This window comes from Aythya fuligula, chromosome 20 (genome assembly GCF_009819795.1).
Source record: "Aythya fuligula isolate bAytFul2 chromosome 20, bAytFul2.pri, whole genome shotgun sequence".
Lineage (NCBI taxonomy): Eukaryota > Metazoa > Chordata > Aves > Anseriformes > Anatidae > Aythya > Aythya fuligula.
In genome coordinates, this window is record NC_045578.1 from 7,880,429 (window position 1) to 7,907,060 (window position 26,632).

The 26,632-nt window shown below is 39.9% G+C and overlaps 3 protein-coding genes across 4 annotated transcripts in view; all 3 read left to right on the forward strand.

Moving 5' to 3' along the window:
- Nucleotides 1-122: 122 nt before the first annotated feature.
- On the forward strand, nucleotides 123-9,390 carry SHPK (sedoheptulokinase). 2 transcript variants are annotated; one of them, XM_032201162.1, is made up of 7 exons: nucleotides 123-567; nucleotides 2,151-2,292; nucleotides 4,857-5,040; nucleotides 6,265-6,417; nucleotides 7,481-7,656; nucleotides 7,752-7,952; nucleotides 8,996-9,390. In XM_032201162.1, the coding sequence occupies exons 1-7, from the start codon at nucleotides 409-411 to the stop codon at nucleotides 9,388-9,390; spliced, it is 1,410 nt and encodes a 469-aa protein (XP_032057053.1). In that variant the 5' UTR covers nucleotides 123-408. The 2 variants fall into 2 exon arrangements, with proteins under 2 accessions (XP_032057053.1, XP_032057054.1); XM_032201163.1 differs by lacking the exon at nucleotides 6,265-6,417.
- A 2,268-nt stretch (nucleotides 9,391-11,658) lies between these two features.
- On the forward strand, nucleotides 11,659-23,311 carry LOC116497173 (transient receptor potential cation channel subfamily V member 1-like). The gene is made up of 16 exons (XM_032200776.1): nucleotides 11,659-11,950; nucleotides 13,708-14,023; nucleotides 14,569-14,735; nucleotides 15,169-15,321; nucleotides 15,715-15,855; nucleotides 16,352-16,650; nucleotides 17,306-17,482; nucleotides 17,708-17,872; nucleotides 18,156-18,251; nucleotides 18,863-18,933; nucleotides 19,660-19,825; nucleotides 20,562-20,628; nucleotides 21,037-21,353; nucleotides 21,980-22,107; nucleotides 22,317-22,432; nucleotides 22,968-23,311. Exons 2-16 carry the CDS (start codon nucleotides 13,722-13,724, stop codon nucleotides 23,132-23,134), a joined length of 2,532 nt encoding a protein of 843 aa, XP_032056667.1. The 5' UTR covers nucleotides 11,659-11,950; nucleotides 13,708-13,721; the 3' UTR covers nucleotides 23,135-23,311.
- A 135-nt stretch (nucleotides 23,312-23,446) lies between these two features.
- TRPV3 (transient receptor potential cation channel subfamily V member 3) overlaps nucleotides 23,447-26,632 on the forward strand; it is a 34,975-nt gene continuing 31,789 nt past the window's right edge. Inside the window, exons 1-2 of the mRNA XM_032200780.1 lie at nucleotides 23,447-23,925; nucleotides 24,311-24,568. The gene's annotated coding sequence lies outside the window, so the exon portion shown is untranslated. The remainder of the gene's footprint in view (nucleotides 23,926-24,310; nucleotides 24,569-26,632) is intronic.

Below are 26,632 nucleotides of genomic sequence, written 5' to 3' on the forward strand. Positions count from 1 at the left end.
GGGCCGGGGCCGGCGGCTCTGTGAGGAGGGGTCGCTGAGGGCCGGGGGAGGCACTCGGTGCTTCAGCTGCTCGCTGGAGTTTCGTTCCGAGTGGCAAAGCTCTCTGGGGAGGGCTGGGGAAGGGATGGTTTTGCCACTCTCAAGATGGAGGGGTATTGCTCAAGTGCTGAAGGGAGACGTTTTCTGTCAGAGGGCAGAGTCCAGGCTCTCTCTCGGCCCAGTTTGCCCACTCACCCCAGTCCCCACACGCTGCTGGAGCAGTAGCTTGTGTCTGTGCCCTCTCGGGGCAGGTGCTCCTTCAAAGGCAGCGAGGAACAACATAAGAGCTCAACACAGTGGACGTTGGTCAGAGTACCGCCTAGAGAGACTCGTGTGGGCTGTGGGAGGTGACGGCAAATCGCCAGGGCCATGGCGGGCAGTGAGGCGTCCTGCGTGCTGGGCATAGACCTGGGCACGACGTCTGTTAAGGCTGCCCTGCTGGTAGGGACAGGGCGAGGGCATGTGGTGGCAGCAAGCTGCTCCAGGGAGACACAGGCACACGCCAGCAGCCTGGAAGCTGGACCACAGGTAAGGGGTGGCAGAAAGCACTGCCAGCGGTTTCAGGATGGCGGTGTTGCCTCGTAGCAGTTGGGCTGCCTCGCTGTGTTGTGTGGACTTTGATGGATTTCTTGTTTGGTTGATTTTTGGGGCTTGTTTTGTGTGTGTGTGCGTAGAGTGACAGAGATGGTCGCTATGTGTGTCTGGATGTCTGAAATGGGAATTAAAATGCTCTCTGTTTACTGTTCAAGAAAGCCAAGTAAAGCTGACTGGTTTAAGAAAGATAGCTTTTGAAAAGCTGCTGGTTAAGTACTCAAATGGCCATGTCAAATTAGGATAGTACTGGAGTCAATGGGTTTGCTAGATGAATAGGAACTCGTTCCCTCTTTTCTTACCTCATTTCAAATGAAGGCAGCTGCTGGGAACATTCCGTAAGTGGCACCACAGAGTCAAACTAATTGCCACTGCTGGAGCCGCCCACACTTCTGAGATGGCAGCCCAAGCTTGATTTTTCTCTTCTGAGAGCGTACAGACCTGCAGAAAGCCTGCTTCTGCTTCCACTGTGGCCTCAGAGGTGTCACAAAACAATCTAAAACTATTCTTCCATGAACAATGCCTTTGTGTTCGATGCTGTCAGTCAGGAAACAGCAACCACTCGCCAACTTAAAGGGTATGTTGCACTTTAATGTGAGATGGAATCATAACTGGAAATTCCCTGTGGAAATAACCAGGAATGTATATTCCTGTTAGAGGGCTTTAGGTCCATTATGTGATTCAATCAAATAAAGAATGGATCAAAATCATAAACAATATGTATCAACATTCCTGTGGCCTAGTATTGTAGTGTTTCTAGGGTGAAGATACCAACCAAACAGGCCAATTCTTCTCCCTTCAGTCATGTTTATGCAGCTAGAAGTAGATACATGCATGACAGTTCACATCTATAAATGGGGTAAATGTAAATACTTTTGCTTATAATCTTTGTTCGGCTCTGTCAAAGTAATCTGAATGTTCAAAAGTGTGAAAGCTGTAATGCAACTTACCTTGTGTCAGGGCTTGGTCACTTTATTGAGTAGATCTCTGCAGTTTGCTTGGCAGTTCTGGGAATAGAGTATCCAGACATGAAGTATTGGCATCATCCAAGTCAACAGTGTGTAGAGAGGTTTTAGGAGGGTGTGAGACATGCATGTGCATGCAAGTGAGAACATGTGCATAATCCTCTGTGTGGAAAAAAAAAAAAAAAAGAAGAGCAATGTAGGAGTTGAATTAATGTAAGTATGTGGTGAGCGTTAATGGACTTCTTAAAAGGTGTGTTTGAGTATGGTGTCTTAGGAACTTAAGTCAAGGATTATACGGCCTTCAGTGTAAGATGCTGTTATTTATTGTCAACTTGCTAGTATTGTTTTGGGGGTTTTGTGTGTGTTGTGTTTTCTGTGTTTTTTTTTTTGTTTTTCTTTTTTCAAACTTTCTTTCAATTTAGTAGTGAATGTTACTTTAATGCATGTTATTAACCTAAATGAATTCTGTTCTTTACTTCTGACTAGAGTAGCCTTGTTTAATAAATACCGTGAGTCCTAATGGCTTCATCTTAGTATAATGCTTCTTGATTACAGGGAATGGAGCAGAATGTCCGAAGAATAATAACAGCACTGGACGAATGCCTTGCTGCTCTACCTCAGCAGCAGCTTCAAAGAGTCAGTCACATTGGCATTTCAGGGCAAATGCACGGGATTGTATTTTGGAAAACAGATCAAGGTAATATTATATTTTTGGCTTTCTTGTTTAGAGTAAAATACATCTTTAGCACTGAAGTGATCTGTAGGAAATCGCTGCATGTTCACCTTGATCTTCTGTAAAACAGAATTAACAAGACCATTTTCTATGTCAATTTTGCTTTAATTACTGGAATTTCAGCTACTGACTGTAGTTAACCGTATTGTTTACACATATCAGTTGAAGGATTTAGTCTTGTGAGATCCCTGCAGAGTAAACATAGTTAATAGTATGAAGGAGGAATTGCATATCTGTGGCTTGTCTATTGTTTGTCCATCATATGCTATCTGCTGCCAGTTGAAAGAACTTCCGGACCATGTGAATTCCTTTTTTCTTAAATGTTACTCACCTCATAAAGCACTTAACTGCTTGGTGTCCAGTATCTCAATACCTTCCAGTGATTCTGCAGTAGTAGTATTAGCAGTTCTATGTCTGCCTTGAAAAATAAGCTGTACTTGATCTTTATGTTAAAATGTGTACAGGAGTAGCTATCCAGTAATGAACATTGCTATGTTAATTTGACACAGTTTGAAAGTACAGTAAAAGGAAAAAATGACATTCAGTAAAATATTATTTCAGTCTTTTGTTGTTGTCTTTTATGAAAAATCTCAAAGCATTTTTTTTCTAGTAAATTGTAGACTGGCATGTTGCATTCATCTTGCCTGCTTGTGCTTCTGTTAGGAGCTGAAAAGGATTGTGGTCTTGATTCTGAGTATGCAGCTGCTTGTAGACTGAAGGGCCAAGACCTCAGAAACAAAATCAGCCACAGTAAGGTAGTCACATGGAGCTTGATTGTGACAGTGAAGATGTTTGAAAAATTCAAGCCTTGGATTTGTAGCTCTGTGAGATAGGTATGGATTCTCTTCATAAGCCTTCTAAAGTCCAAGGTTCAGGTTTCAAAATGTGGTTTGATGTTTTTTTTTCTCTTCACCTTATAGTGTGCACATCTGAGCAATTATACAGATCTGAAAATAATAATAAAAGTTACAGATTAAGCAAAGATTTATTGTAAACTGCAGAATAGAATTTCCAAAAGTGCTGGTCACTGCCTTTCAAAAGTTGTTGGGGTCTTAATTGTTTAAAGAGACACAATGCTATTCATTACTGGCTGTAATTTTACCTTAAATACAAAAATGATTGCAAAGAAAGAAATCCGAAGGCTGATGGGAAGGAGCTGTTGCTTGCTTTCCAGCTGTCCCAAGGGCTGCATAACAAAGCCTCATGGGTTCATGACAGACAGATTCTTACGTGATATTGGTTAATATTTTATTTCCCAAAGCCACACACCACTTTTGTTTCATTTCTGTCCAGTGAAAGAGGGTGTTTGCTCTCATTTGTTTTGAGTAGACTAAATGAATCCATGCGCTTTGGGACACAAATTAGATTTTTAATAGCATCCTTTAGGGTTGGATTTATGGTTAATAATATTTCTTTGAAACCATTTGAAACTAGAAAAACAAGCCAATTTGAAAATCATTTCAAACAGACTTGATAGAACAGGGAATTAAGAGAACAACAAAAGGTATGTTTGCTTTACATGTTTCACATAGTACTTCCTGCTTTCATGGCTGCTTTTCATTGTGCGTGTGTGACTTCAAATCCCTATATTCATATTTGTGCTAGTCAGTTGAGCAGCCATATCTCTATTCTGACCTGTAGGGCAAGTGGCACAGCACAGCTTGAAACTCTCCTGCCACCCCTCACTAAAAAAAGAAATAGAGCCAGCTGGAGACAGTGTGTGGCCTGTCCTATCCCCACCTTGTGGCCCTGCATCACCTGGGAGAGCAGTAGTTGTCAGAGGCTGAAGCTGAGACATGGAGCGTGCCAGCAAATATCACAGAGCAGTGCTTGAGCTCAGCATCTGCTCAGTTTGCTGCTCTGGCAGGTCTGTAATCTGCCTTAGCATGACTGCTTGTGGGGAGCATGTTAGGGCAGGGAGCAGCACACTGGGCTGGAGCAGTAGCAGACATTGCTGAGAAGGCTCCGTGCAGCACCAAGAAGTTGCCCTAATTTAGCTGAAGCCTTGGCGTAGAAGCATGTGATGGCTTCACCAAAGGTGTGGCATCCTCTGTTCAGAACAAATGTGCTAGACTGATAACACTGAATTAAATCCTTCTCTACTTCTGGTGAAGCTTTATTGCAAGGTACAGGGGAGAGATGTTGGTTAGTTTGCAGTCTGTTGCTTAATACGTACAGATCCAGGTTTCCTGTTGCTTTGACTCAAAAGGTGGAAGAAACTGTGCCCTATCCATCGTAGGCAGTTCATTACTAATTCTGTGTGCTCTTGGTCATGATGTGGCTGTTCAAGTTTTGTCATGTCAGCTCCTTACCTCTCGTAGCAGAATTGCAAACTTTTTTCCAGAATGACTGGAATTATGACGTTATCTAGGACTGAAACTATGACTAGTTAATTTAATTACAACCGCCACTGGCTCCGTTTCTGTTCTTTTCCCAATACATTTGACAAATTATCAGAGTGTCTAGTAAGGAAAAATGACAGGCACAGCAGGAAATCACGGGATTTCTCAGATGCTTTTGTGTTTCAGGTTGCAGGTGGACAGAGTGTGGTACCAGCCCTGCCTTTGAGCCAGAGGAGGTCAGTCATCTGGTTACATGGCAAGACGGCCGCTGCAGTCCTGCCTTCCTCGCTTCTCTTCCTCCGCCCCAGTCACACATCAGCCTGGCTACAGGATTTGGGTGTGCCACAGTCTACTGGTATTTAAAGAACAGGTACATTGTTTCTCAAATGGGCAGTTGTATCAGGCTGTTTCACTGTTGGTTTCTCCTCCTGAATTTGTGTTGGTATTCTTGTGGCATGGTAAAACAACTACAAGCTCAGAGTGTGCATTTTCTCTCTAATCATAATACTAATTAGTCAAAGAATGTTTATAATGGCAGTATTCAATATAAGCGATATGTAACAGCACACAAGTCTCTCTGACCTCATAAAAATACTACAGATATTTTTAATAAAAATAAAATCTTTTGACCATATAGAAGCAGAAGCCTTAAAGTATCATAAAATAATTCTAGTCCAACCTACTGCTCAGAGGAGGTCTGCTAATGTAGCTTGAACGCTATAATTTTGGCTAGTGCAGATTGTGGAAAGTACAAACATGTCTAAAACAGTAACAGAGTTGCTTTGGCTGTTTGATGCCAGATGCTGAAAGAAACAATCCCTAAATTAATTTCAGTTTCTTCCTTCTTTAGACACTGGGATTCTTATGAGGTGTTACTGATGCTCTGCTTTGTTGTGGCGTATTTGCAGAGGATGTAATTTTTCACTTATGACTTGGCATCAGCATGATTTGGTCTTCAGTTTCATCTGTAGCATGCTATGTCTCTCAAAGAGACATTATCTTCCTCAGCAGTGAGTTCAAGTTAAATTAGTAGGGAAAAACTTATTACATCTTGGTTTTCCCTCAACATATGTTCAGCAGATAGCTAGAATGTGACGTGATCTTGCTTTAGAGCTGTACAGCTCATGAGTCCAAGCTGTTTTGGTTTGTTTCTGTTCTGTTTCACCACTTGGTACATTTCCATTCATATAATCTGTGAATCCTAAAGCGATTTCAGGAATTGACTAATTTTTTTGTCAAATGCTCCGGAATCAACAAAGTGACATTTTTGTAAAACAATTACTACTTTCCTGGCATGTTTTGCGGTGGTATGATTTCAAACCCAGATAACTCATTCCTTAAAGCCACTGTCTCTCTGTCTTCCACAAGCAGATAAGAATTGCTACTGTGGTAAGAGCTTGGAAAATAAATCCCATTAAAAAAGTAATAACCCACAAAATCCAAGTTGATCACTGAGATACTGAGTTTGCAGTTCTCTTTTTAGGAGATAAAGCCACACACATCTAAAGTTCCCTATAGCGCTGGACGTAAACTTGCTCTGACTATCTTAAAGCACTGCTCATTGTTTTCGTTTTTAAAATGTTTTGTTTAAAAGTCCAGATTTTCTGAAGTGTTATGATGCAGCTGGCACTATCCATGACTATGTGGTTGCCATGTTGTGTGACCTGAAGAAGCCACTCATGTCCATCCAGAATGCCGCCAGCTGGGGATATTTCAATGCCAAAACCAAAAGTTGGAATACTGATGTGTAAGTGCTGAGCTCATTCCATGGATTTTATGCTTTGCTTGTGTCAGGCAACTTGAACATCTCTTAGGACCCTGAGTATGAGTGTGTTACGGATAGGAAGTGATTGAAAGTTGTTCCTAATCAATTGTGCCGTGCTCTGTACTGAAGGACTTTTGGGCTGTAAGGTAAATATATTTAAGTTACATACAATTTGGCACTGTGTTTTTAGAAATACCTAAGACAGCAGAGCTGAGAGACTCATCAATGTGGCTTTGTATACCGAACATTTCCTCTCCCTTTCTGTGGTGTGATGGTGGGATGAGATGGAGAGGTGGATACTGTAGCCAAGGCTGTAATGGCAAAAGACAGTTACTACTACTTCTTTTGGTTGAGCTCCTTTGTAACTGCTAAGATTTACTTGTGATTTATTAAAATTTGTTAGGCTACAGGGAGTCTTACAGAAAACTGTTTTTGTTTATTTATTTTTAATGATTTGCTCTTTCAGGGCAGAATCCTAAGGCTGTATGTATTTCAGAGTTTAGGTTAGGCCAGAATTCCAAGATCTGCTCATAAAGGTAATTTACTATCTAATGCATTAAGAGTGACAAAAACTTGCATTTTCACTAATCTGGTGTTTTTGCTGTAGCAACATAGTGTATCTTTTGGTTTGCGTAAGGAGTTTGTTGGACTTACCTCTGATTTGGTTTTGAGCTACTAACTGCATGACAGTTGTAAGTTCTTTGACACTTAAAAGTCGAATTTTTGTGATTGTCCCTTAACCGTGGAACTGCTTGTCTATATGACATCAGTAGGTTAAGCTTGGTGAATGTGTACTCCTGTAGAATCCCAGGTAATCAGATTGCATATCATGAAAAGCAGTTTGTTTTTCCAGCATATTCTAGTTCACCCAGCCCGTTGAATTGGAATGCTGCCCAAGACAAAGCTTTCTAGAGAAGTGAATGCATCCATAAATCCAGCAGCTGTAAATGTATGGCCAGCTTCGTCTGCGACTTCAGAGAGGTCCTTGTAGCTATGCTGCATGTTCCCCTGCTGCTTTCCTGCAACAATATTGTTCTGATTGTAGATTGAAAAAGTCCGGCTTTCCTCTTCACTTGCTTCCAGAGGTGGGAGACCCTGGCAGTATTGCAGGGAGGACAATCTGTGCATGGCATGGAATACCCAAAGGAACAGAAGTAGGAATTGCTCTGGGAGATTTCCAGTGCTCTGTTTATTCCTGTCTGACTGAAAGGACTGATGCAGGTATGATCATTTTGGTATCTTACTTTGTTTTCTCATTGTCTACCTTCAGGATAGCCTAGTAAAATGCTGATTTTTTTTCTTCTTTTGTTTTCTAGTTCTCAATATCAGTACCTCTGCTCAGCTGACCATCTCAATGCCCCCTGGTTTCCAGCTTCCAGAGACACCAGATCCTTCATCGGCTGTTACTTACTTTCCCTACTTCAACGGTGACTACTTGGCAGTGGCAGCATCACTCAATGGAGGCAATGTGCTAGCAACATTTGTGGACATGGTGTCACAGTGGATGGAAGAACTGGGTAAGCAGGTTAAAGATTGTTAAGGCTTAAAATTGAGGTTGATCAACAAGGTGAAGGGAAGCTCAGACAAAGGAACAAGTATAGAGCTGTTTCTTCATGCAGTAGAAGGAATGAGGATATAACTCCTGGGTCATATTTCCCAGACGTCTAGAATTTCCTTCTGAAGCTAATCAACATGCTGGGACAGTCATCCTTGGACTCCACATTCACTTTACTTCTAGGTTTTGAGTTTTCTTTTGTTTTAAGAACAAGAGAATATTTTTGCAAGTTGTTTTTAAAAGGAAAGGTCAGCAAATATGAGGACAGCCACTGATTTCCTATGACTGCATTCAGAAAGAGTCCCTTGATTGTATCACTTGCCTTTTACTGTGTATTTTGCAGCAGTCTAATGGATTTTAAGGCTCAAACTCACGTAGTGTCTTCTAAGTGTTTTAAACATGGACTTTGCACTCATGGTGGTTTGTTTGTTTGTTTTTGTTATTATATAACTTCCTCACTTTTTCTGGAGTTGTATTTGATATGTCATCTTACTCATTACAAGGGAAAAAACAGCTTGTATTTAATGTCTGTTTCTGCTCCTGGGTATACACAGGGTCCTCCATTTCCGTGCTCTGTCATGCCCATTTGTGAAATGAGAAGTAATTATCACATTAAATCTGAGTGTTTTACACACACACACACATATATATAGAAAATCTCCTGGGTTTTGCAGTGCAGAAATAAGTTCTGAAATCATTCTTTCTGTGAGTTCTTGAAGTGAACTCTGCATTCAGCTTTGGTAGCTGGATTGCATGTGATGTCTGCCATTAGTGCCTTTAGAGACATTGGTTCTGATCAGAAAAAGATTTCTAGTGTTACAGATACTAGATACAATTGGATAGAGAACTGGGGCTTGTAATCCTGGAAAAACAATTACCTTTGATACAGGGAAAAAAAGTATACAGTATTTTGGTGAACAAGTGGATCAGTGCCCATTTTAAGGCTCCATGTGTAAGATACATTAGATGTCTTCAGCTGAGTAATGTGGTATTTCCCATCTGCAGGGCTTCAGGTTCAGGATTCTGCCATCTACGCAAAGATAATCAAAGCAGCTTTGGCCCAAGATGACAGCAAACTCTCGATCCAACCAACCATATTTGGAGAGAGACACGTTCCTGAGCAGTTGGCTTCAGTGACCAGTATTGCTGTCTCTGAGCTCTCCTTGGGGCACGTAACCAGAGCTCTGTGCCGTGGCATCGTTGAAAACCTCTGTTCCATGTTGCCGGTGCAACGCCTGATGGAGACAGGAGTGAGCAGAATTCTGGGGAGTGGGAGTGCCCTCGCCAGGAATGAGGTGTTGAGGCAGGAAGTGGAAAGGATTTTTCCATTCCCTGTGGTTTATGGGAAGGATGTTGATGCTGCTGTGGGGGCTGCCATGGTGATGTTCCACAGAAAATAAAGCTACTGTTTAGAATGGCCTGAGATGCATCGTCTTTTTTTTTTTTTTTTCTTTTCCTTGGCTGTACAGTGTTTCCTTTCACTACCTCACTTTTTCTGGAGTTGTATTCAGTGTGTCATCTTACTCATTACAATGGAAAACACAGCTTGTATTTAATGTCTGTTTCTGCTCCTGGGCATGCACAGGGTCTTCCATTTATTTCCTTGCTCTGTCATTCCCATTTGTGAAATGAGACATAATTATCACATTAAATTTGACTGAGTGACAAGGAAAAATCCATTAACTTCTGCATAAAATGATACTTCATGTAAGGCTCATTTTCCAGGTAGAAAGTGTGTTTAGGAGGGCTAGAAGAAATGGGCAGCTTTTGTAACTTAGTGTGATGCTTTAATTAGAGAGTTCTTGTCCTTACAGTTTCTCACTGTATACATACATACAGGCAACAGACCGAGATACCAGTTTTATTTGAGGGTCTTGGTGGCTCTTCACAAAATGAATGCCAGTTCTCATGCATAGTACGTTGTCTGTGTAAAAGATGGAATACAGCCTTGGCTTGCATGTCGACTAAACATTTAAAATAAACCATAGAATGTTATTTCTGTGACTACTCAGGTCTGTTGGAGTGGGCTAAGGCCAAAGGAATGGGTAGGCCTGTACCATGACTGGCGATACCTGGAATGCAAGGCTTATGGAAAATGCATTCACTGGGTATTTACCAGAAACTGGTACAATTGTGGCGTGGTTTCAGGTTCTATTAGCAAAGGCAAGAATATATCTGACCTGCAGAGTAGTCTTGGAGACATCTTTAAGGTCTCTAGCATGCTTCCATGCTGATGCTTTTCCATTTGCAGCAATGGAGAGGGTTTTTATTTGTTAAGCACTCTTGAGCACAGAAGTTGCATGAAATCTGTGTACCATGGAAAGCTATGGGATGCTGGCCCAAGAAAAGGAATAAATTTCCTTCTTGTTTGCTACAGGCGTGTTTTGATAAGCATTCACACATTCTTATGAGCTCACACTTATAAATGAGGTCCCTGCTGAGGCAGAATATGAAATCTCCAAGAACTGTGGCAAAAAGTAATGGAATTGCTGCTGGTAAGAAGGAAGTAACACCTTCACAAGAAACAGAAATCAAGGAGGCCGATGAAAGAGACATCAAAGCTCAGAAAATGACAGAAAGCTCCCAAACTGTTTACTCGAGAGCATGGGAAGACTGAGAGGAGCTGGTGCCAGGAACGGGAAAAGAGAAAGAAGGAGCATTCAGCAAAAGCAGCAAGGAAGAAGCTAGAAACTGAGTACAGGAGACCCTCCACTGAACTTCATGGGTTTCTTACTAAGCTGTTCCTTGGAAGTGGTGAAGGAGTTAATCGTAATGTTGAAGCAAATTCTCTGCGCAGCAAAGTTCCAGGAGGGCCAGCCAAGGACCTGGTTTATTGGTAATCCATACTTATGCATTAATAAACAGGCATTTTATTTCTTTTGAGTACAATGCCATAAGGTGTTTTAAGTGGTATAATTAGTTTGCTATTAAATAGGCAAATATATTATTCTTATATATATAGATAAATGGCAAGACTAGAAAGATCTCTTATGATCCTATAGTTACCTTTTGCAAAACATAAACCAGATTATTTCATTCAATAATTTCATATCTAACTCCAGACCACAGGAGCTAGAGGTCTGGTGGTTTCTTCTAGCCTAACAGCTATAGCCTATTGGCTTAACTTTGTGGAAATCTCTCTCTCAAGCCTGGTCTTTGGCAGAAAGATAGTATATATATGATACATTTAACACAGGTCTTCATTTTAATGGTGTTAGATCAAGTCTGGATTAGATACAACTTCTTTTTCTAATGACATTAATATTTAAAAGCTTTCTGTTACATATATATTATTTAAATAAAGCATAGTAGGAATGTGGAATGATAAAATGGCCTTAAGACTATTGTTGTTGAGTTCTTCTACTCTGTTCAGAATCAGCTTGTCTTTGAAATACTTCACGGGGCTTTACAGCAGTCACACAAGGGTGCCCAGAAAGATGAATGATCTCAGAGAAGGGCTGTGGCATATTTTACGAAGTTTTGTCAAGTGAAATGAAACTGTGACCCACAGAAACAATTGCTGTTTTTTGGTTTTTGTTTTTTGTTTTTCTTTTTTTAAGCTTAAGTGTATTTACAAAGAGGAAATCTGTAGAGGAGGATCCATTACTAAATGCAATTAGTGTGATGGTGGTGGTAGGGACAACAACAACTTGCTGTGATTCTTGTAAAGAGCTTTGCTAAGCTCCTGGGAATAGAAGCTACTGATGCTTCTCGTTCCAGAATTGTTCTTAATGATTTTATTACTCTATTTTCTGTTCTTCTAGTGAACTTCCCTTGATTCTAAAGAATCAGCAGCACGTAGAACAATTTTCCAGACAAATGAAGTGGAAAAGCAAGCTCTGAGGTCTTTGCAGCGCAGACACCTAGGAGGAAGAATCTGGCACCAAATTCCTGTAGAACAGAGGTTGTTTACTGAAACTGGACTATTTTGTGGAAGACAAGATTTTTTTTACGATATTTGTAAGTTCTCTATGTATATTTGAATAGCATGCTTGCTATTTACTCGTAAACTCTTAAGCATTTATTATAAGTTGTGATTCAGTTAGACATTCTTAAAAAAAATATTTCCTCTTTTATTGAATCAAGCTTTGATGTACATAAGATTCCAAGAGTTAGGTAGGTTTATGTGTTTTTCCAGGATAGGTAATATTTTCTTAAATTTTATTACTGTTTTTTTAATTTATTTTCAGAATCTTTTCATAGAATTTAATGATTATTTCCTGTGCAAATTCGTACTTACAAGGAAATGCAGTTTTGTTCTAATTATCAAAGATGCTACCAATGGACATTAGAAATAAATGGAATAATAATAATTGTAACTGAAACAGGTTTGAGTAGGTTGTCAGGAAGACAGGATTAAGTCCATTCTGCTGCTTCTAATATTGTACTTTTTCTGTAGAAAATACGTTATTCCATTCTGCATACCCATCTCCCTAACAGTTTTGGCTCAATCTACATTGATTTAAATGAGACCAAAAATGAAAATCAAACACGGCTGTATTCCCAGTGTATTTTTTTCCATTTCTTTATAAAAATTGTTTTTATAACTTTTTCCCTAAAGTAATTGTTCTTCCATACTTTTAGTATCATATTCCAAATGAGAGTATTTTTCTTCAAATTATTTCTTTTTTATAGAATGATTAAGTTAATAAGGTATTATGTTATTTTTTTCAGAGTGATTGTACACAAAAAACTTGAAAGTTGAGCACAGAGGACACAGCAAGTTAAACTGCAGCCTTTAGTATTTCACCTATACTATGCTATTTTGCTTTCAGTTACCCTAAATATGCATGTTTGCAGATTGATTTTTTCTTTACATGTATGCTATACAAAATTGCAGAAAGTGCAAATGTGTAAGAAAAGTCTTTTTCTCATCCTAATTGCACATGAAAATGCAAGTGATCATAAAAGTAAATATTAACTAGTCCCAGAGAACTGAAAATCTAGCTTTAATGTCCAATGTAGGTTTGCTGATAATCCCTCAGAAAAATTTTGTGAAGAGAAAAAACCTCAACACTTATTTATGACATTGATTTCAAACTGATTGTACAGAGATGATTAAGGACCACTGTAAGTGGTTTATAATTGAAGGCTTTTTGAAGATTTTGTAACGCTCCTGTGTTCAGAACCATAAGATTCTGAAGCAATCTAGAATTTTGGAATGTGTTTCTAAAGCCGTTCAGCTCCTTCTAAAAGTCAGCTATGTAGCAGTTCCAGTATGAAGCATTCCAGCCCCTGTTGCTGGAGTTTTGAATTCAGTGATATGAATACAAACATGTAGCTGTTCAAAATTTTGATAAGAAAGCAGAAAAAAAATCCCTGTTCATACCTACAGTATGGCCTGTTTATTAACTTGCATCAAATTCTTTGTGGTTGTAAATCACACAAGATCAGACCTATGGTCTTACAGTAATCTCTTATCTGTGGTAACCTTTTCTTCTCTGTTTTCTAGTCTCATGTCTGAGGTGACACTAATCTCACAAAAATCACATGCCCCAGCTTTCACCTAGCACTGTTGTAACTCTGGTAAAGCCATTAATAATTTTCCTATATGCAGTAAGCCTTCTGCTTATGATTGTTAAAATGAGGTTATGGCACCATGATATCAAGCTTTTCTTAAAGGCCTGATATAATCCTGAGAATATATGGTGGCACAAACCAGAAAATAGATGGTGCTCTAAAGTGCTTACTTGAGGTGTTTTTGTGGTTCCTCACAGACTGCCTGTTCATCATGTCTTCCATTCTTGGGAAGATGAAGAAATTTGGCAGTTCTGACCTGGAGGAATCTGAAGTGACAGATGAACATACGGATGGGGAGGACTCTGCGCTGGAAACACCTGACAGCCTCCAGGGTTCACTCAGCACCAAGGTGCAGCCACCTAAAAGCAACATCTTTGCAAGACGTGGGCGGTTTGTGATGGGGGATAGTGACAAGGACATGGCTCCCATGGATTCCTTCTACCAGATGGATCACCTGATGGCACCTTCTGTCATCAAATTTCATGCAAATTTGGAGAGAGGGAAACTTCACAAGTAAGTTTGTGTTGTAAGGTGTGGTGTGTACCGGATGTATTATGATAGTTGTAGTCTGTGCTTCTTGGAGCAGTATGTATTCACTCTGCGTTTTCATGCCTGTTTTCTCAGTTTCACTGTTTTTAGTGCCCAAAGGAAGGAGTGTTTTATTTGAAACTGATAATAGCTGTTGTCTCTTGGCATCTCTGAAACTTTAGTCCATAGATGTCTTACCCAAAGTTAGTGATGAGCTTTAGACAATATGCTCAAAGCTGTTCAGTAAATGGACATAACTCAGAATAACATAGGATTGCCTGGCACCCAGGCCTGCAGTTAGACTGTCATACTTCAGTGCATCTTTTAAATCGTGTTTTCAGCTTTACAGCAGCAAACATGCAATTTTGTCAGGACAATTGCGTGCAGACATTATTTTGTACATTTTGCAGATCCATCTATACTAATCAGAAGTGCTTGCTATTTCATACAAGCAAAAGGAAAATAGTTTTCTGGTAGTTTATAAAAAGTCTGCTAAATATCTGACTTTAACTGAAATTTACCCTCGTCAGGCTCCTATCTACAGATTCCATCACAGGCTGCTCTGAAAAAGCTTTCAAGTTTTATGACCGCAGAAGGATCTTTGATGCTGTAGCCCAAGGAAACACAAGGGACCTAGATGATCTGCTCCTCTATCTTAATAGGACCTTGAAGCATCTCACAGATGATGAATTCAAAGGTAACACTTAGTGTCACGTACCTTAAGTTGCCCTTGCCTTCTTCCAGTAGTACTCCAGAGATGGGCAGGGGGAGAGGAGGAAGAGGGCAGATGGACAAAAAAAAAACAAAAAAAACAAAAAACAAAAAAAAACAAACAAACAAACAAAAACAAAAACAAACAAACCAAAAAAAAAACAAAAACAAAAACACAAAACAACATTGCTGTTAAGTGTGAAGTAGCTTCACAAGGTCTTCTAATAGCCTGTACATGCCTACCAACTGAGCAGCCCACTGATTGTAAAGTTATAAGAGAAATCAGAAAAGTTGAAGTTTGTAAAATTCTGAATTGGTTTTCTTGTGTTTTCATAACAATCTCATTAATTCCTGTATGTCTGGAAGTAGATGGTGGGTTTCTAGTCACTTCTATGTAGCTATGATCTTGTCTGTTACAGAACCAGAAACTGGGAAAACCTGCTTACTGAAAGCCATGCTGAATCTACATGATGGGAAAAATGATACCATTCCCTTGCTGCTGGATATTGCAAAGAAAACTGGAACTCTGAAAGAGTTTGTTAATGCAGAGTATACTGACAACTACTACAAGGGTAAGAGAGCAGTGAATACTGTGAATACTCTTGCTGATAAGACTGAAGATAGGGTAACACAAGGCTCTCAAACAGTCTTTTGCATGAGGTCTTATGCCTGAGGATGCAGCATCAAAAGTTCCAGTGTGTGATTAACAATCAGTGAATTCATGCTAGGGCAGTCTTTTGTTAGACAGGTACAGTATTCTACTCTTTGTGACGGTGATTTAACAGCAAATCAGGGGATGTGCATTTGCTGTCTGTGCCACATTTTTTGTTTAATTCTAATTTTTTTTTAATTCCAATGAGCTCTCAATTCTATCATCTTACATGGAGCTGAATGAATTGTGGTGCCTGAAAGCTCTCACTCTGTATTAAATGCTTAAGACTTCTCTCTGATGAGTGTCTCTGTAGGCCAGACTGCACTCCACATTGCCATTGAGCGAAGGAACATGTACCTGGTGAAGCTCTTGGTCCAGAATGGAGCAGATGTTCATGCAAGAGCCTGTGGGGAGTTCTTCAGGAAAATCAAAGGGAAACCTGGTTTTTATTTTGGTAAGAGCAAGCACAGCATGGCCTTTATTGATTGAGTTATCCTAGCATTGTCCCAAGTGCAAACTGTTAAATAATCCTGTTCATGTGAGACTGGAGGCTCAGAAGCCATAAGTGGTTTAATCCACCACTTAGTCAAGACACTTACTCCAAAGGCTTAGATTATAATGAAACACAGTTGGTAGTTAATGGTTTTCCGTGTCAGCTTGGTGTCTGCATCCCTTGGTTTTCTGGTCAGTGTATCCTTTGAAAGGTTGTAACCTTCCACTGGTCTTTGTTTTGGTGCTTTTCTAAGCAGCCATGTTTCTGTAGTGCAGTTAAACCAAAGAAAATGTGATTCAAACAGCTATCAGAATTGATGCTGTTTTAGATAAATTCACCTCTTTTTCTCATAGTGAAAGTTGAAAACAACATGGTCTCCTTTCTGGTTTTGGATGTGTAGTAAGGCTTGCACATGTGGTGGGGTTTCTGACCACTCATTCACATTGTTTACCTGTAGGAGAGCTGCCTCTATCCCTGGCTGCCTGTACTAACCAGCTCTGCATTGTGAAATTCCTCCTTGAGAACCCATACCAGGCTGCCAACATTGCCGCCGAGGACTCCATGGGCAATATGGTCCTGCATACCCTGGTGGAGATTGCAGACAATACTAAGGATAATACCAAGTTTGTTACCAAGATGTATAATAACATATTGATCCTCGGTGCCAAAATTAATCCAATCCTGAAGCTAGAAGAACTCACCAACAAGAAAGGGCTGACTCCATTAACTCTGGCAGCTAAAACTGGGAAGATAGGGGTAGGTGAGCAAACGTGTCCAGCTATCCCATCACTGCATCAAGTTATACAGAGTACATGCAAAACATTTATTCGGGACAGACTTTATCACTGCTTATTGCTGGGGCTTTTCAGTTAAGAGGAATTAATGCTGCAGTTTAACATGCAAAACTGCACAGTACTTAAAGGCTGTGAGGGGGGTGTGTGTGCACATGCACACCTACCCAACTGGCATTACGTATTTGCTAGCAGTATACAAGACAGCCCAGGTGGAAACAGAAAGTGGGTTTCTGCTGTTACCTGAACTAAAGGTCTTGTACTTTTGACTGACTGAAAGTCCCCGTTCAGTGTGACTGTACGCTCAGAGATGTGTAATGTACATCTCTGTATTTTTCTTGTGCGTTGAAACAGATAATGGCAAGTTATAAGTGGTAGAAAGCAAAGAAATGGGCTTCCTTCCACATTTATATTTTTCATCCACTAGCATACAGTGAGTAAATTAATATTGTTTACTTCAGACTTTGATCTCTGCAGTGCTCCAGCAGATTGACTTCAGCATAGTTAAATTGTGTTAATCTAAATTAAAGCAATCCACTCTTACAGAGATACTGAGGAACTAAAAGCCCATTAGCACTGAAATGTTGTTTGAAATGTTTGTATTGTTCTTTTGCAATTAGATTTTCGCTTACATCCTCAGACGAGAGATCAAAGACCCTGAGTGCAGGCACTTGTCTAGAAAGTTCACTGAATGGGCTTATGGGCCTGTCCACTCATCGCTTTATGACCTGTCCTGTATAGACACCTGTGAGAAGAATTCAGTGCTTGAGATTATTGCCTACAGCAGTGAAACGCCAGTGAGTATGCACCTCCTTGGCATTTTATTTGCAGTCTGGGGACTGTTGGGGAAGAGCTCCATGTTCTACACAGTATATCTTTGTGTCGTTGCTGTAAAACAGCAATCTTCTTTCCTATGTTTAAGGGTATTAGAGGGAATGTTTGCTGAAGTTGAGTATCATTTTTTATTTTCAAAGCCCTGTGCATACTGGTCATGTCAAGATTCTCTTCATCCTTTCATTCAGAATCGTCATGAGATGCTGCTGGTGGAACCCCTCAATAGGCTGCTGCAAGACAAGTGGGACCGGTTTGTCAAACACTTATTTTACTTCAACTTCTTTGTCTATACCATGCATATCATCATTCTCACTGCAGCTGCCTACTACAGACCTGTGGATAAGAAAGAAAAGGTATGTTATTCCTGTCACACATCAGGGGGACCACACAGTGCATGTTATCCCAGATCAGCCTCCCATTTCAATGTGTGCTCCTAAGGTCAGTTTTCTGCCTTTCCTGAAGCTAGGAGGGAGATTTTGGCCCTGCTTGCTTTCCAGGCAAGCTTTGCCCCTTGCTGCAGCGCATTCAGAAGCTTAACCTGTTCCTTCAGAAATGAAGTTGCTTTCAGCTGCTGGCAAGGACAGGTCTTTCCTATCTCCAGTTTTGCTGAACATCTCTGTCTTTTGTCTTACACAGCCTCCCTTCACATTTGGTCACAGCACTGGGGAATATTTTCGAGTGACTGGAGAGATCTTGAGTGTACTGGGAGGACTCTATTTTTTTTTCAGAGGGGTAAGATATTTGAAACTTTTTCTTTTTGCTCTTTGGTTAAGTGTAGGAGAAAACCAAGCCTGCCTTTTGCATTCATTAAAATAGGTTGCCAAGATAATTCATATTTTATCTGAGAGCTACAAAGCTTTTTCCTTGGCCTGGTTAGGTTACTAACAAGCCCTCAGGCTAAGGTACGGTTTTATCTATTGTATAAAAAAGAAGGTCCTAAGAAGTCAATGAGCATCTGAGTAATTAGCCTAGCCAAAGCTTAAGCATGGGTTTTGCAAGTAGCTAAGCCTACATTAAAGATTCTGTTTTAGCTTAAAGACAGTCTTCTTTCCCTTGGCAGCCAATGGATAGTATCCAGTGAATCACAAGTCCTCAGACCACTGACTTGAATAGGTTGGTGTCATGAAAAGATGCCCTAGATGTAAAGGAAATGTAGTGTTACGAAGAGAGTCCTCCCTGGATTTTTTAACAGTGTTGTATGAGCTATTCTTTTGTGATACTGAATGAGAACCAGCTCCCTGGTATAGATACCAACACTTAGTTGATGCATTCCCATGGGATATTTACTCCCTTCCTTGGATGCAAACCCCCCTGCTCACTATGCCATTTTTTTTCCCTTCCAGATACAGTACTTTGTGCAGAGGCGCCCATCATTGAAGACGCTGATAGTTGACAGCTACAGTGAGGTTCTTTTGTAAGTGCCAGTGTCTGATTGTATTCCAGCATGAAACACATGAGTGTGTGAGATCTGCATGTTTAGCTTAAACCACTCCTAACAGGTATACAGTTATAGAATATCCCAAAGTGGAAAGGATCACAGATTCCAGCTCCTAGCTCCACATGGGACCACCCAAAAATCAGACCATATGTCTGAGAGCGTTGTCCAAGTGCTTCTTGAACTCCAACAGACTCAGTGCTGTGACCACTTCCCTGGAGAGCCTGTTTGTTCCAGTGCCCAAACACCCTCTCAGTGAAGAACCTTTTTACAATATCCAGCCTGAATCTCCCCTGTTGCATTTTCATGCCATTCCCTTAGGTCCTACTGCTGGTCACCAGAGAGCAGAGATCAATGCCTTCCCCTGCACTCTCACTTGTGAGGAAGCTGTAGGCTACCATGAGGTCTCCCCTAGTTCCCTTCTTCTCAAGGCTGAATGAACCAAGTGACTTCAGCTGCTCCTCATGTTTTGCCCTCTACACCCTTAAAGATACTTTGCTATAATTTCATAGGTCCTTACAAAATAGCAGTTGAACAAATGTATCTGCATCAGCAACTTCCTTTGGAGGTAAAGCAAATGAAGTGCTTAGAAGTGTGGTGAATGTGTCGTGCAGAAGAGTTAGGAATAGATCTCCAAGGTGGACTTGCAATACAGTGTATGCAGTGGATGTGCAGATATCCTCCTATTCCTTGCTTGTCTTTCAGCTTTGTTCACTCTTTGCTCCTCCTGAGCTCTGTGGTGCTGTACTTCTGTGGCCAGGAACTGTACGTGGCTTCCATGGTCTTCTCCTTGGCACTGGGCTGGGCAAACATGCTGTACTACACCCGTGGCTTCCAGCAGATGGGCATTTACTCTGTCATGATTGCAAAGGTCAGTCCAGTTAATGGGTGGTGAGGCCAGCAGAGAGGTCAGATCAGAAACTGCTGCCAACAGCCCCATTTCCAGGAGAGAAGTCATCACGTTTCCATGTTTGCCTTCCATGGGAAGGCCTGTATCAGTCTATTATAATCTGCCTTTATTTTCTGAGCGAAGAGATGCACATTTTAAGTCACGTAGAAAAAACATCCGCTCTTCATCCATGCGTTTTATAGCAGTCTTGATACATTCTATTTTTATTATTATACTTCAAAATAACAGTTGGATAGATGTGGATTTAAGTAGACGGAGAATAGTGCATACTCATGTGGTATGAAGTGGCACAGCTTTCTACCAGCTGGAAGTTTCCTTAGGAATAGTTTAAATCTTACCCAACAGAGCAATTAGCTAAGAGGCAGTAGCTGGCTAATAAACCTCTATATATGACGTAGCCAGCTAGCCCAAGAAGAGAAGAAAGAGGCAATTGTTTTAATGTGGTCTGTACTCACAAAGATGAAACTATTTGTCATGCATATGTCTTGCATATGTGTGTAAACTGTTGCTTGAATGACAGAAAAATGTTTTCTTATTAACGTTGATTATCTCAGTGGGATAAATAACCGTTTAATGCATGAGCAGCCAGTTCACAGCAAGTGAACTTCTTGAGCTGAAGGAATATTTTCTACCAATTTTTGTTTCAGATGATACTTGAGTTTTTGCAATATATAAATTTTCTATTTCTGCATTACAGATGATCCTTAGAGATTTATGTCGCTTCATGTTTGTCTATCTAGTATTCCTCTTGGGATTTTCCACAGGTAATATCATACTTGAGGTTATTTTTTATCTTGAATCCCAGAAAATTATGTTTCAAGTGGCTTAGAATATTTGTTTTCAATTAGAAATTAAAATCAACCTTATTACAAAAATATCTTCAGAATAACAGTTATGTGTAGTAACTTCATGCTGCTTTTTATCCCTTGGATCTCAAACTGCTTAGGAAAGCTGAATGGAAAAAGCCTGTTCTATGTAGACAAAACTGAGACAATGCATCTGAAATGGTGTCAGTAATGGGGAATATTTTATAGAGTGGTTTCATTAGGGACAAGGTGCCATGAAGATACTGTGTCATATCCGATACCTTCGTGCTCATTTTCATTGCTTGCAGGAGAATTAAGATTTCAAATTATATTTTCATCTTGTATAGTATTCTTCTTTTGTAACAGCTGTGGTGACTTTAATTGAAGATGACAATGAGGGGCAGGATGCAAATATCTCTGAATATACCCGATGTTGCCATACGAAACGAGGCCGCACATCCTACAATAGCCTATATTATACCTGCTTGGAGCTTTTCAAGTTCACTATTGGGATGGGAGACCTGGAGTTTACAGAGAACTACAGGTTCAAGTCTGTGTTTGTCATCCTTTTGGTTCTCTATGTCATCCTTACGTATATCCTCCTGCTCAACATGCTTATCGCACTGATGGGAGAAACTGTGAGCAAAATTGCACAGGAGAGCAAGAGCATCTGGAAACTCCAGGTATATTGGTTCTATGAGGTTATCCAAGAAGGAGGGTGTGGGGAACCATAAGAAAATACAGAGGGAATCTGTAGAAGTTGACGTGTACATAATCTACATAATAGGCTGCTGCTTCTTTCTGATTCCCCAAACAGTTCCCCCCTCAAAAAGTATTTCGATTCCTTTTCTGTGTGTATTTGATGTTTTGTCTGAGCAGATGTTCCCAGTGTTGCACACATGTTCGGAATTTAAGAAAAGTACTTCTGTAATTAGACAGAATTATTTGGACTTTTGATGATGGAAAATCCTGATCAGTGTATGAAGACAGAGATTATGCAAGGGACAATAAACCATTTTTTTCCAGAATCTCAGACAAAGGCATATCTGCTTTTGTTTGGGGGTAAGAAAGGGAACTTCATAGTTCCAACCACAGGGCAGTAATTCAGCACTTTAAATCCCATATTATTAAATCCCATATTATTAAATCCCATATATAAGAGATGATATTTCAGAGATGGGTGCAATGCCTTTTTTAAGATGATGAAAATGATAAGTGATTGTTTTTTGTTTTTTTATAAAGGCAGAATTCAGGATTTGCATGACTGAAACAGCAGCTTCTCAGTGGTCTGCTTTCTTTTACCTGTTAGAGAGCCATCACAATCTTGGATATTGAAAACAGCTACTTGAACTGTGTGAGGCGCTCGTTCCGGTCTGGAAAGCAAGTCTTGGTGGGGGTTACGCCTGATGGCCAAGATGATTACAGATGGTGCTTTAGGTAACCTGCTTGTATGTCAAATGAACAATCTTTTATAGACAAACAAGATGTAGGTATCTGATAGTGGGTACTGGGAAGCAGAACTTTCCCTCTGGAGCACTCCTCTGACAAGCAGTGTACTAGCACCGTCTCAATATGTGATACAAACTAATCCTGGAGTTGTCTGTTAATGCTTAGAATAGTTATTGTTTATGTTGTTCTCTCCCCAGGGTTGATGAAGTGAACTGGTCCACGTGGAATACTAATCTGGGCATAATCAACGAAGATCCTGGATACTCTGGGGACCTCAAAAGAAATCCCAGTTACTCTATTAAGCCTGGCAGAGGTGAGAGTTACAGGGATGTAGATTCTAGTGATAGAAACAGTACAGGTTGATTGTTAGAGGGCAGTTAATTTATATGCTTAAGGATAGTAAATAAGTTAATGTAATATTTTTTTCAGTCAATACAAAATGTAAAGGAATAAATAGGTTCATTATTCACATAGTGGTTTATAGTGGAATAAAAGTCTCATGGATTCATCATTCTAATTTTAGATTTTTATAAGGCGGATAATATGTGCAAATTCTGAGGACTTGGGACAGTGCATGATGGTAGACAGACATCCAACAAGCTACTTTGGAGGCCACAAAGAAAGCTTCCTATAGCTTGCGGGAATCCAGCTGAGTGTTTAACCCTAAGACTGTGCTTCCAGCTGTGCTTCCAGCTGAAATATGAAAAAGTCTTGGAAACGTGAGGGTGGGGGAACACAACACAAGGCCCTCTCATCCTCCTTTCATCAGTTTTCTATATAAACTGCTTGCATGTATTTCTTTTGTTTCTATGGAGGAGAAAAAAATAACCATTCCTTTCTTTTTTTAGTGTCAGGAAAAAACTGGAAAACTTTGGTTCCACTTTTAAGAGATGGGAGCAGGAGAGAAGAGACACAAAAACTACCAGAAGAAATCAAGTTAAAACCCATTTTGGAACCTTATTATGAGCCAGAGGATTCTGAGACATTGAAGGATTCTCTTCCAAAGTCAGTCTAATTTTATTTTTTTTTTCAGAAGGTTAATTCTAGTTGCCTGTGCTGGTCCTCACAAAGCAGGGCAATTAGAGCACTTCCTTCATAAGAACAGAGATTTATTGAAAAAGATCAAAGGACTAAGGAAATGACTGTGTGCAAGGATTCATTAAGTATGCTAAATAAACTACTTGTTGTTTAAGCTCATGTCTTCATGGTTATTTTTAATATGAATCTGCAAGAAAGTGACTATTTACTACCTGGTTTGTATTTACTTGGCTAGATATTTGCATCTAGGCTGTCTCATGAAGTGTTAGAAACAATTCCTGTATTTTTTTTTTACTGGTTTATTTGTTTTAATTAAATGCAGTGAGAATTTCCCACAATTCAGAGCTGTCTGTAAAGTAGTGAGATCTTTTTTGCTGCAGGTTTTTTCTCAGTCTTCATCCATTTCTTTTGCTCTTTGAAAGTGCTCTCCCGCGTTTCTGAGATCTGAGCTGACATATTCATTGTTAGCTAACAGGAGCATTGCTAAGTTTTGTGGGTTGGTGCAAGTGGCCAATAATGGTGAATATTTTGTTGATAATATGAAAATAACAAAAGGGCCTGTAGAAAAATGGTTAGCACTCAACACTCTGGACATAATGGATTTCATACTTTTTGTCTGCTTTTAGATTTTCTTTTAAAAAGTGTTTTTGTGAGCAGCTACAGGCCCCAATTTCGTGACTTCCCAGCCTTGAAAACTAACTAACCATACTATAACAAAACCGGAGGAGGACTCATAAAAGACCAATAAAAATTTCCAAGAGATCAGAGGTATGTTGTTGTGAAGAATGTTCCTTGTAAAGGAGATAAATGGGGGGACACAGTGAAAGAATAGAAAATGAATGATCTAAAGATGTTACTCTTTTCTCATAACACTAGAATAAATATACGCTGTGAAATTTTAAAGGCTGGATAGTCAAAATCAATGAAGTGTTTCTCTTACAGTGTCTGAGTAAACTCCAGAATTCACAGTTACTATTACTGAGGCAAAAGGCTTAACAAGATCCCAAATTTGACATTTATTTAGATAACGGATTAACTTGTCATTAAGTAAGAAATAGTGGTTATAGAGAATATATGTTTCAAAGGTCAGATGTATAATAGTGTATAACAATAATTATCTTGAAATCATAGTTTTTGTTCTTGACTTTAACAGCAACAACAGGAGGAAAGAAATCTGATGCTGCAAATCCATCTGGCTGGACTTACAGAATCAGGAAAAATGTCTGAGAGGCAAAATAGGCAAATTTTCTGAAACTACAGATAGAAACCTGGAATGTGAGGAAAGAATAGGAGAGACTTGGCATCCTCGTGAAAAGTGACTGGACAGAAAGTAAGGATAAGAAAATTTGTCTTAGACAACTGGCCCAATAATCCAGTGATGAACCTGTGCTATCCTGTTGGGCAAGAAAAGGTAACTTGTTTTACCTTCTTTACATGTTATGTATCACTAGAGCACATAGACCTAACAGCTTTTAATGTCCAAGTAGAGTGTGCATGTACAAATATCCTTAAATCAACAAGGTTTTTAAGCACGAGCTCCAGTTTGAGCATGTGCACTGTTTCTCTGGCTGCATTCAACGTACAGTTGTGCTAAAGCACTTCTGTGAAATTTGGCCAGAGTGCACACAGCCTTTTGTCAGGGAGAGCCTGCCATGCTTGTCCTCTGACGCATCCAAACTTTGTGGTCAGATAACATTCATGAGTCATTGTGGTTGAAAAGTGGTATGATAGATGGGTCAGTAGCAAATCATTGGGAAACTTGAAATCAAAGATGTAGAAAAGTGAGTCAGCCTTTGAAAGATAATTTTCAAAACATCTTAATTTTTTTCTTTCTGCATTTACTAAGATACTGAAACATTCACTACTCTGTAAGAGAAGCAATTCAACTCACCATAGAGTTACAAGAGAAGCAAAGAGAAGAGGGCAGACTGCCCTCCACTGCTCACACTGTTACGTGGATTCTGGGTTGTTTGGAGTTGGTTCTTTTACTAGGGTCAGGATTTCTGACAGTGCTGCTTTTTGAGAGGGTACTAAAGCAATAGAGTTCAACAAATCTTAAAGCATTTAGCTTTGAAATAGTAGCACCATCTAGAGGACTAATAATTTTTGATTCTTTCATTAACTAAGTCATTTAGGACAAACGTCACTTTTTTGATAGAGTTTTGCAGGGCATACCCATAAAAACTTGCCAAAGGATTTGAAATAATTGTTTCACAAAATCAGAATTGAAAGCCAACAAGCTTTGTCTCTTGAGGACAGGGAGACCACAAAAGATGTTCAAAGTTGGGATGTTAGATGGTATACCATTATAAAGGTGTATCTCTAAGCACTTGGCGGGACTCTCTATAGGTTCTATGCAAGACTTGATCATGCTCCGCACTGAACATAGCAAGAGGCAATCTGTATATAAAACAAGTACAGCTAAGTAAACAAGACAGGTTGAGGCAGTGAAACTCCAACTGTTAATAATAAATGTAGAAAGGGGCCAACCAGAAAAACATAGGTTCATTGCCTCCAAGCCTTTATGTGCCAGCACAAATTTATGCACAGATGCATGTGGGGAATGTTATCTATCTGGAAAGCATTCCTGAAGTTTCATAATTCCCTGTGAGGGATCCATTTCTTGTAATTATCTGCTTGTATAGAGACCTGATCTTACCGGTTAAATTCTGTCTTCATTTACATGAAGGTCCTATCCAGGAGGATTGATCAGCTGTTGTGTGTAACCTGAACAGAATGTTGATCTCTGCCTTCCTGTCCTTTCCTGTTCCAACAGGATTACCCAGAGCACAAGGGACTTTTATGAAAAAAACTAAATGCTGAAATTTGGAGTGAAAATATATATCAGTATAATGCTGTGGTTGAAAATGTAAATGGCATATATTTGTGGGATAGGGTGGTGCTGGTGGCTTTTTGGTTGTATTTTTTATAAATCCCTTAGCCTTCTCCGGGAAGAAAAAAAATACCACTTTCCTAAAGTAAGTTATTACCAACCTCTCAGAACTTCGGTCTATATCATCACTCATTTTTTTTCCATGGATAGAAATTTGTTTCCCAGAGCTGGGCCAGTATAGCTTGGCACTCCAACCTGGTGTCATACTTTTTTTTAGACTCAGTTGGCCATGGCTCTGTTTGCCACAGTTTACTTCCTTCATCTTCATTGCACCTAAGTGCATAGAACTGTTTTGTAAATCAAGGTGTGTCTGCTAAGGCAGACTGAGCAGGATGCCTACAGGGGACATGCTGGTTCTGAGCAGAGAACACAAAGACTTACCTCCATGGTGGAGGGTTGCGACTAAACCCCAAGGGAAGAGACGTGGCTTGTCAGGAAGTATTTGTGCTTTAAGAATGGCTTTGCTAGGATCTGCACGCTGTTATTTGTACTATTAGACACCTCCACTGTCTGAGGAGGAGTGTGGCTTTGAGATTTTTTTTTTTTTTTTTTTGGGGGGGGGATGTTTTGTGGATGTTCTGC

What these genes read in the sequence shown, in the direction of transcription:
- SHPK (XM_032201162.1), top strand. Translation starts at nt 409, where the DNA reads ATGGCGGGCAGTGAGGCGTCCTGCGTGCTGGGCATAGACCTGGGCACG. An exon ending in TACTGGTATTTAAAGAACAG is followed by an intron (nt 5,041 to 6,264) that starts GTACATTGTTTC and finishes TTTGTTTAAAAG; the next exon opens with TCCAGATTTTCTGAAGTGTT. An exon ending in AAAAGTTGGAATACTGATGT is followed by an intron (nt 6,418 to 7,480) that starts GTAAGTGCTGAG and finishes TTCTGATTGTAG; the next exon opens with ATTGAAAAAGTCCGGCTTTC.
- LOC116497173 (XM_032200776.1), top strand. Translation starts at nt 13,722, where the DNA reads ATGTCTTCCATTCTTGGGAAGATGAAGAAATTTGGCAGTTCTGACCTG. An exon ending in TCTATTTTTTTTTCAGAGGG is followed by an intron (nt 18,252 to 18,862) that starts GTAAGATATTTG and finishes TTTCCCTTCCAG; the next exon opens with ATACAGTACTTTGTGCAGAG. An exon ending in GATTACAGATGGTGCTTTAG is followed by an intron (nt 22,108 to 22,316) that starts GTAACCTGCTTG and finishes TTCTCTCCCCAG; the next exon opens with GGTTGATGAAGTGAACTGGT.